The sequence below is a fragment of the Mesitornis unicolor genome, unplaced genomic scaffold, assembly GCF_000695765.1.
Source record: "Mesitornis unicolor isolate BGI_N332 unplaced genomic scaffold, ASM69576v1 scaffold185, whole genome shotgun sequence".
Classification (NCBI taxonomy): domain Eukaryota; kingdom Metazoa; phylum Chordata; class Aves; order Mesitornithiformes; family Mesitornithidae; genus Mesitornis; species Mesitornis unicolor.
This window is the reverse complement of record NW_010186005.1, coordinates 16040-26199: the sequence shown is the minus strand read 5'-3', so window position 1 is coordinate 26199 and position 10160 is coordinate 16040. Positions and strand designations below refer to the sequence as shown.

General features: G+C 36.4%; 1 protein-coding gene across 1 annotated transcript in view; it reads right to left on the bottom strand.

Annotated features, from left to right (window-relative positions):
- GABBR2 (gamma-aminobutyric acid (GABA) B receptor, 2) overlaps positions 1–9663 on the bottom strand; it is a 251377-nt gene extending 241714 nt beyond the window's left edge. The window contains exons 1-3 of the mRNA XM_010184999.1: positions 9619–9663; positions 8792–8893; positions 1680–1745 (exon numbers count right to left, since the gene is read on the bottom strand). Of these exons, the coding sequence (XP_010183301.1) occupies positions 1680–1745; positions 8792–8893; positions 9619–9663 (213 nt within the window). The remainder of the gene's footprint in view (positions 1–1679; positions 1746–8791; positions 8894–9618) is intronic.
- Between the last annotated feature and the right edge of the window lie 497 nt (positions 9664–10160).

The following is a 10160-nucleotide window of genomic DNA, read 5'->3' as shown; positions in this document are numbered from 1 at the left end:
GAAACTCCCCTATAAATACATTTATACAAGCCTAAATACACAATCTCTCAGATTTCTCTAAGCTCCAGAAAAATCCACCTTATTATTTTTGACACTAATGTACTTTAGAAGCAGCCATCTCTCTTTAAACTGCTCTGAGTTACGCACACTTCCCGTGTTAGTATCAAATCGTTGCCCTAGAAAGCTGCAGCAGGCATTCGTGTGGAAGAGGCATCTCCCACCTGAAATCCTTCAGACTAGAGCAGTGCAGAAAAGAGGTCACCTTGTCCCTCTGAGGACTTCTAGGATTTCTTCAGTGCCCTCACAGACACACAGACTTGGAAAAGGATTGTAAAGGAAGGCAACAAGGTACTAAGGGCAGTGGCATAACTGAGACAAATCTCTTGTGTCACATTGGGTTGGAAGGCAGTTCTGACTGGGACCCTTCCATTTTTCTGACTGGGACCACTCAGCTGGGGAAATCAGCCCAACTGCAAGAGATCTGAGGAGGAGTGGGGCTGTGGAGGGACCATTCTTTCTTTCAGGAATGGAAACATGGGAGCTTCTCTCTGACAATCTAATTTAAATGCTGGAATGAAAAGATCTATATACAAAGGCTGATCAAAGAAGAGAAGAATGGAAAAGAAAATAATGCTTTCCATTTCCTTTTGGATGCAAACAGATTTTGTTCCTTCCAAATATACTCTATGGTCTCCTTTCCAAATTTTGCCAGCAACTGGCACAGCTGCTGAGTATGAGCCAACATGTGGCTGAGGCACATGTAGCACTCAGATTTTGAACTTCTCCCTTTCTTTTCTTTTTCTTGGTTAGGTAACTTTGTTTCTCTAATTGAACACTATAAAACACCCTTTGAAATTTAAATGCCACCATTACTGCTTTTCCAGTACATTTATTCTGTTCTTGGCTCATACAGGATTAATGTGGTTATTTAGACTAAAGATTAAAAAACTTAAAAAAATATACAAAACTTAGGCCACTAAAATCTGCCTGTTTGGGATTTCTGGCAAGCACTCTGTGTAAGTTTGCAGCAGCACATTCACACACTCAGACAAATAGTGAGAAGAGGGAATGCTATTTATTCTGGGCTTACTACATTTATTTTGATTCAAAAAACTTTATTTTTTACAAACTAATGTTTGTTTTCATGTAAAACAGGTAAAATGCACAGCAGTCAGAAGTGAATGACAACTGTACAATTAGCAACATTTCAAGCAGTAGAAATTATTAGGGTTGCTTAGTCAGCATGTATGGAAACTACTCGAAATACTTATTCTTTCAAAGCAAATGTGCAAAACCACATACATGCAGACTTTACCACCAGAACGCAACTCCTGGACAAGATTCATATCTTGCAGTTCTCTGTATCTGCTGCTACATGTACAAGTGTTTCCCTGGACCTGACATAAAAAGAAATGCTCAAGCTTGATTTGGCATTTAATTCCACTACAGGAAAGCAATAAGCAGCAGCTAACCATGCTGTCCACACCTAAATTCCACTGAAGTCAAGTATGAAGTACTTTATTGAAACAGAAATGGAGCTAAGCATGTGTAACCTCTCTTGAGGATATAAATCTAGACAGAGCTGAACCCCATGAAGAACTGTTTATGCTCAAATGTATTTTTTATTCAAATGTAACGCATCTTTTATTCCGATAATGCAATTAAATATATTTACTTACACAGCAGAAAACTTTCACAGCCATTTCCTCATCAAACTGGCCAAGGATTATCCGAACATCGTTACCCTAAAGATTGAACAAGATACATGGCAGTTAAATACACGCCCAGCCTTTCCAGAAACCACTTCTGTTGGCTATTCCAACTGTGTAAAGAGTTAGCACAGATTACAGCTGCAGACAGAAAAATTAATTCAGAACTATTCCATTTTCTATAAATTCAAGAATTTTAAATACTGCAAGAAACAGCAGCTGAGGTGTGTGAAGAAAATGAATAAGCAATAGCACTAATGAGAATAAAATTGTAATGTTTATCTTGTCAAATATTACTATTCACTAACATCAAAATATCAAATATTATTTTGATCCCTTGCAAGATTTCTTTTTTTTAAATTTTGCATATTAAAAGCAGCTGAAAATATATTCTTTTCTCTGCTTATATGAACTGACGCTGTAAAGTTGAGAGACTGGAAAATTGTAAGTGAGAAAAAATACTGTGATATGTCTGTTTCAGTAATATTTCAAGGTTTCACTCATACATCTTTCTCTACAGTCACTATAACACATTGCAAATCTCTCTTCTCCTCCCTCCCACCTCCATACATTAAAAAAAAGTCATCATACTTCAAGAATCTATGACTGAATTCAAAAGAGATTATTTTCTTTTCATACTTAGAAACATATTAAGAAAATATTCCTAAATTCAGGAGCATACGTAGGAAAATATTTCTCAGGAATGGGCTAGCCTTTTTCTCATGTGAAAAATTGCTGCTAACAACTATAAAACACAGAACAGATAGCTTTTTATGACTTAATATTACCCTTTATTTCACACAAAAGCTGAGTTCTCAGCAAAAGCTTGAGCAAATGTAATATTTCATTTCTTTTATAAAATACTTGGCTAGAATTACTTTTTTCCTCTCCAAGGAAAAAAGACACAGATGATTCAGTGTGAATTTCAGTGACAAAAAAACATTTCAGTTTTAATTAAATCAATGTATCAAAGATTTTCAGTTTAGATAATTTTGATGTTTATTTCCTGTTCAGCAGAAAATATTATGATGGACAGTGCACAAAGATAGTAGAATGGTTCTGCAATTAAATGCATTAAAGTAGTATCACTCCTAGCACGGTTAAAGTCAGAAAGAAGGTAATATGCTTTGTTCATTCTGAACCTGTACATTTTCAGCAAGCCTATTTCTCTTTCTTTTTATATTAAGCCACAGATTGATAAAGTAATGTAAATCTTTTGGAAGTGGATTAGATTCTTTTAAACAAATCTAACAAGGTCACATGAAACTAAACAAATTACACAAATTACAGCAATAGTATTACAATTTTTGTAAGGACAATAAATAGATTTAGGAATTATGCAGAAAAAAACCCTTCACATCTATTACTTTTATTTTTCACATTTAAAAAATAATTTTAGTCACTCTTGGAACTCTGACTCTGAATCATTTGCCCTCTCTGAACATAAAAATGTAGATTTAATATTTGGAAAAAAACTAGTTATGTTTGGTTAAAAAATAAATGACAAAGAACCTAATTATTAAACTTAAAATCGAATAAATTCCTGTTCATAGAATCATAGAATGGTTTGGATTGGAAGGAACATTAAGGATAATCTAGTCCAATCCCACTGCCATGGGCAGGTACACCTCCCGCTAGACCAGGCTGTTCAAAGCCCTGTCCAACCTGGCTTTGTACAACCTGACTTTTTCATTTTATAACATAACAAGAACCAATTAAAAAAAAACCAAATCCAACAACAAAACAAAAACAAAACCAAAAACACTCCAAACAAAAACTAAACACCAAAACCATAAGATGTGTGGCCTCAGAGTTTATGAGGACCAGAGACTGTAGGCAGGGTGTAGAGAATAACCCTATAGTGCATATGCAGCAGCGCTGCCCGCAGGCTATGCAACAACCTTCAGACTGAAGGCACAGTGTCTGTGGTGTCTGGTACCATGCCTTAAGACATTGCTTCCACCTGATTATGATATAAACCAGAGTACCTTCCCCACACCTATCCCATTTCAATAACCTCACAGTCTGCAAGGATTTTTTTAGTGCTAATATAATTGTGCAATTAGTTTAGCAATAGCATTCAGACCCAAACCATGCACATTCAGCCACAGGAGAATGTGACTTTACAATGTCTTTAGTCTATAGGCATGCAAGCAAACAGACACACAAGAAATTAATCTTGAAAATGTTTTTCACAGAAGGCATAGCAGAGCACCCATTCTAATACTGGCATTCAATCCTATTTTCAACCACATTCTGCTCTTGTTCAGGCACCCAAGCAAATGGGTATATTGGCCAATTTGTCCAGCTATCAGCAGAGCCAAGTTCTGAATATCTGCCTATACCAATATCTGACTAAGGATTTCAGGGACACTGGATTTTCTGTCAGGCAGGTATCTCCACTTCCAGCATGGGCTGAGCATCTGATGCCAGAGCAGAAAATCTGCAGTGTGAAAACCACATCTGAACCAAGCTCTTGAGATTGCCTGATGCTCAACTAGAAAGCTTCATGACCCACGTTCAAAGATCAGCTATGGCTCTAAAACTTGATGATCCCTGATCCTCAAGTCATGATGTCTGTCTTTTTATGTGCAATATTCTAAGGAAAAGGCTTCTCTGACAGAAATATGAACCACAGTCCTCCCTACATTTTTCCAGGTATTAACCTTTTAGAGGTGGGGAAAATCACAATCCACATATGCTCAGTAGTGGTGAGAGATGGATCCAAGAAGAAAATGCTAAGAGTCACTAAATAAAGTGACTAGAGGTAGGATCAAGTGAGAGAAAAAAGGGCTCATGGGAAGGAGAGACAGACCCAACAATGAATTTGGGTAATGAATACTTGCACTTTTTAGGCAAAGATGGAGAAAACGGCTGGGGAGGTAGTAGTAGGCTTGAGACCAGTATTGAATAAGGAGCTTGGGAGGGGGAATTAGGACTTTTCAAGAGTATAGCAAATAGGAAGCTTGACAAATAATTACTGTTAGGACAATTGCAATCTCAGAAAATAAGGTCAGAAGAAAATGGAACAACAATCTAGACAAAGGTACTTAGAGGAAGATGAGAAATCAGAGAAGCAAAATATAGCATTGAGTAAGCAAGGAACTTCAGACTGGAATGAAGATCCAGAATGAGATAGGGATTTTGCTACGTTAAGTGGAGAGCATGGGATCACAGGGTCAAGCTGACTGTGAATATATGGCTGAATATATTTTTCTTTGTCCAGCCTCATAAAGATGCATCATGAAGAAGATAATATATAATTCTAGTTGGTTAGTCATGTATGGGAAATTACAAAAGATTCCTCGTGTTTATAACCACGCAGATATCAATAAAATGCTGTGAGGTGCAGTGCCTGGTGTTTCATGGCTTCTTAACTGAAGAGTGGAAAATTTAGTATGCAATCATGTAACCAAATAATTGTATGTTAGAATACATGTAGAAGGAACTAATTTAGGGAAGTCTGTACAATAGCTTTTCTTATTCCATGCATAACATTTTTCCTGTGTAATGATGCGCTCCTCAGTAAGCCTCTTTCTCTCCAACTCGGCTTCTTGTGTCCCCCTCCACATTTTTCCCAAATTTGTTCATGAAGAATTGCATTCAAGCCTAGATCCATTCAATGCCAAGTTTGAGTCTGCTGGCTCTGTCCTGCATAAGAGACACTGAAGCTTCAAATTCATGCAACTGGGCATAGCTCATATCCCTTGCAGAGATTTTAGCTAGACGGATAGTGAATTCTGCACTGAAGATAATCAGAGCTGGGTTCATTTCAGTGCTCACAGGTCAGGGTATATGTCACATTATAGTCTCATGCAAAGAGATACATCAGATGTTTACTGGGGCATAATTTTTTTCCCTTCAGTCACACTGTTAACTGTCAACCAGTATGATTTCCTGGTAAGGATATATTAATGCTTTAAGTTAACACAGTGCAACTCTCTTGTAGGGATCAAAGTCACCCACTGGATCTCAGCAAATGTTGAGTACTCTTTCTTTCTCAGAGTTGTAAATTGCTTGCATTGAGCTAAAGTGTGTTTGACAGAAGAGTTTTTAATTGATGGAACTAGGCAGGTGATCTATGAGATGATTAAAAACATCTCAGGGGGAAGGCAACTCCCAAAACTGTGCTTATATAAAAAGACCAATGTTTAGACCATTTGCCAGATGGTGAGCTGTCATATTTACTCTTCTCAGAGATCAGAGTAGCAGTATCAGCATTTAAGCTTTGCCCCTCCGTAAGCAACACATATGTTCCCATATGGACTAAAGTTCAAACAAGAAAATGAAGAACAGTTACATTTCATTTACCCACAGTTGTGGCAGACTGTCCATAAAAGCATTTTATAAATGAAGACTATGGCACAACCTCAAAAATTAATTACTCTCTTGCTCCCTTCTTTATTTCATATAGGTGAGAATATTATTCATCCACTAAATATAGAGTTTCTACAGTTGAGTAGTAAAATCTGTCCTCAGGGGACAGTGGGGATCAAGACGTCTATGATGCTCCCTGGAGGGATGAAGAACAACTTGTCTCCTCCTCTGTAATTTCCAACAGCCTCAGACATAAGGCACTCTTTAGACTTTTCAGAGTTTTTGAGTGATGCACATTATGCTGAAATAGGCAGCCGTTATTTTCTTTTTTTTTCGGCCTACAGTGCTTCTCTTCTGTGATCAGATTTTAATCTCTCTCATTTCTAATGAATAACACCACAATGTTACATTACACAGCTTTCCAGAGAAGAATTGCTACAATATCTCATCTGCCAGGGAAAGTCAATGTCTTGGCAGGCCCTTTATGAAATATCTAAATCAAACAGCTCAGATACTCTGTCATATTCTCCAGCACGTATCTGGCAGTCAAGATGTTATCAATAAATCTACTCAGAGCTGGGTAACTTTGTCAATAGAGGTATCCACATGTTCTGCCCTCTAAATGCCTGTATGTCCTCTTGAACAATTTAAGCCTCTCACCTTAGCTATGGAATCTTAGCAATGGATGGTGAAGGTGCACTACATGATGTCGGCTCCCAGCACCATCATGTGCTGGCAAAACTGGCTGACGTCTGTGTTAGTCTGCATGTCACTCACTTATATTGAGGCTGCAAACCTCTTCCTGGCCCAAAATTTTAAAATTTAATTAACTTTACTGTCAGAATGACAGATCGCATTTGGTCAGTACCCAAAATACCTACTGTATTTGGGAAATCAGATGGAAATTGTTTCACTGAATTGGAATTGATATACTGCAATTTTTTGTCCTACGTGCAAGACACAAGAAAGTTGGAAGCAGAAGTGTTATCACTCATACAATTTGCCTGTGCATGCTTGGAATTTTTAAACATTTAAGTTGATGTACAAATGCATATCCTTCAACATCCCATTCTCTGAACATAAAAAATGAGTTTTAAAGATATCCTCAAGCCTAAATCTACTTTCCAACTGTGATTCAAAGAGGTTGGAGTTAATGTAGTAAAAATTAAGATGTTTCTGGGAAAAATATAGAACATATATTTCTGCAAACCATACCAGATATTTCTATTTTGTAATGCATAATAATTAACTTCATTAATTCAAATTGAGTTTACAAAAAGAAAAGGTATTTCAGGTCTATTTTCATCACAAGTACATTAAGCAGATACCAATTTACCTATATTAGGTTTACATCTTGAAGAAAAGTATTAACATTTTCAGAATTGGAGAGCGAAGCTGTTCCTGACACATGTATCTAAGGACAAGTAACCCTATATTCCTGTCAAGAATAAGTGATTGTCTAGATAACTGCTTATTTATTGTTACAGTAATTTGTTTTGAAGAAGAAATCAAGAGATAACTAATATATTGATTGACAGAGTCTTCTGGTCTTTCCTATAAAACAAGCATGTTGTTTACATACAGGAAAGCTAGAATCTCATTGCTTCTTCTAACCTTCAGCCTAAATATATATGTATATATGCATTTTTTCTTGTTATTACATCATCCATTGGTTTAAATATCTCTGCCTTCCGAATGACTAGTTTTCTGATGCCAGGAGTTAAAGACGATGTCAAAAAAATGGACTTTACTGATAACACATACTGGAGTATTTGCAACCTCAGATAGGAAATGCAAACTGGCTTAGACTGGAAAGACACAAATGGCTTCCTATGAACATAATTTTTACCTATTTACACTTTAAACATTCAGGTTTGCACCTCTAGACTGTGGGAATCATAAAGCACACTTAGTTTACCATGCTTCAGACCTTTTCCAGTCAGCTTCAGTGGTGGCATAGTCTTACACAGGTCTATATCCTTGGTTTAATTTTAGTTTTAATACCTTTCACTTTATTAGGGTTTTTAAAACCTGTTTTACACGTATTTAAGCATTTCCACTGTTGTGGCTTTGTTTGTATTTGATGCCAGCAAAGATTTGATCTTCACCATTCAAGTGTTTTCTCTTGCTGTTCCTTCATATTTTCATGTTCATATGCAGCTTAAGGTTCTTACCTTCTACGTCTAGTTTATTATTGGTTACACTGCATGCTAACATATGGTTTTAATTTTATGAGATGCCAGGAACCCAATAAATCTTTATAATAATAGAATGTTGGTAAATTATTCTGCTATCAAATTTCTTTTTCCTTTTTTTCCTTATGATTCATATGAAACAATGTAGATGATTATAAGCAGGGAATTTAATCTAAAATGTGTAATGATGCTAATGGAAAGAAGCTCAATGCTTTCGCTACATGATAATTTACCTTAAAAGGGTTCTGGTTCCAAACCACAAGAGACTTCACACATATACCACTAGGACTGGCACTTTAGCTACAAACATTAAGCCAGCAACATGTTGCTTTACTTTGTGTCTTTATCAGGAGCTATAAAAATATTTACTATATGTATGGACATTCATTGAGTTAAGCAGGACTAGGCCCTCAAAATTACCTCTGTAAGCCTTACTAAGCAATGGAATGTAGCAGTATATTATTCTTATACAAATTTTGTTTTATTAACCTTCTTCATAGGAAAAAAAATAAATGAAATGCCATGAAATAATCATCACTTTCTCTTTACTCCCCAAAGAGCAGCACATACCTTAAGCTTCTTTACACTTGTGCAGGGATCATTGGAGAAACTCTCAGTATCTGAAATTTCAATGTCTTCACCATACAGGACACCAGTCAGATCATTTCTCACCTGTCAGAAGTTGAGAAAAAGGCAAACTCGTGAACTGAGACTCAGGGTGGAGGAAGCAGATGGACTATATTTATCACTGTAATGACAAGCAATGATTTTGGCAACGATAGGAGCAGCCACGGGAATGGGGGTTTTTTCATTTTGTCTAAAATCTGATCAAGACACCATTCTTTAACCACCAGAATCTACTATCAATGGATGTACTATGTAAAAAGCTTTACTATATGTGACAAAAAGTTCATAGCAGGCTCCCACTCTGCATCAGGGGGATGGAAAATTATTATGTTGTTAAGACCAAAAGCTTTCTTGTAGCCAAAGTGATGTTTGAGACTGCATAAAGGGAAAAAGACTCCCGAGGGATACTTTTGCATATTCTCAGTTCTGAGGGCTGATTTGAAACCACCATCAGCTGGTCCCAGCATGAATCAGCAGAGCTATACTTACGTCAGTTAGGGATTGGTAAAGCTTAATGAATTCCTCAGTGCCCTCCCCCTTTCTTAGAGCACGCATCTCACTGCATGGGGCAGCGAGTGGTATGGTTTGCTTAAAGGTGACACAAGCAAACCATCTATCAACAGATTTTTCTCAACTGTTTTGTCTGTTGTTTTTTTAATAATGGCAAGTCTCTGTCCTCTTTGACATGCCTAATAGCACAAAGAAGCCAGATAACAAAGTAAGCTGGTTTACAGATTTAGGTTTGTGGGGGTTTTTTCCATATAACTTACTTCAAGGTTTTCTATCTTAAGCACTGCTGGTTTTCCTCTAGCCATGACTGCAAAACCAGGGTTTCACTACTTGCAATAGATAAGCAAAAGTAATTTTAGCTGGATATAATGTGGTTAAAGATTGAATGTAGAGAACACACTCAAATTTTAATTTAATAAAATTATGATCACATTCATTGCACTTTTTTATTTCTTTGTTATAACAGAAATAGAAGCAAGTCACAGTGCAAAATAGATATCTCAAATGCAAACACAGAAAATACAATACATAGAAGAGAAATATATATGATATTAAACAGGAAAATTGAGAAGTCTATAAATTATATGCAGATAGTTTCCAATGACCCTCTGTATGGATTGTTGTAATTACATATATTAAATCTCCCTCCTATCTCTCCTTTTACTTGAGCACCTTTGAAAGAGAAGCACAGTCTATTCAAAACAATCTGAAAATATTTGATGTACAGTAACGTGGTAGATTAAAAAAGAGGAAGTGGCATCTGTCTTTCAGAAGTAGGAAATTCTTCATTTGAATTTAAGTA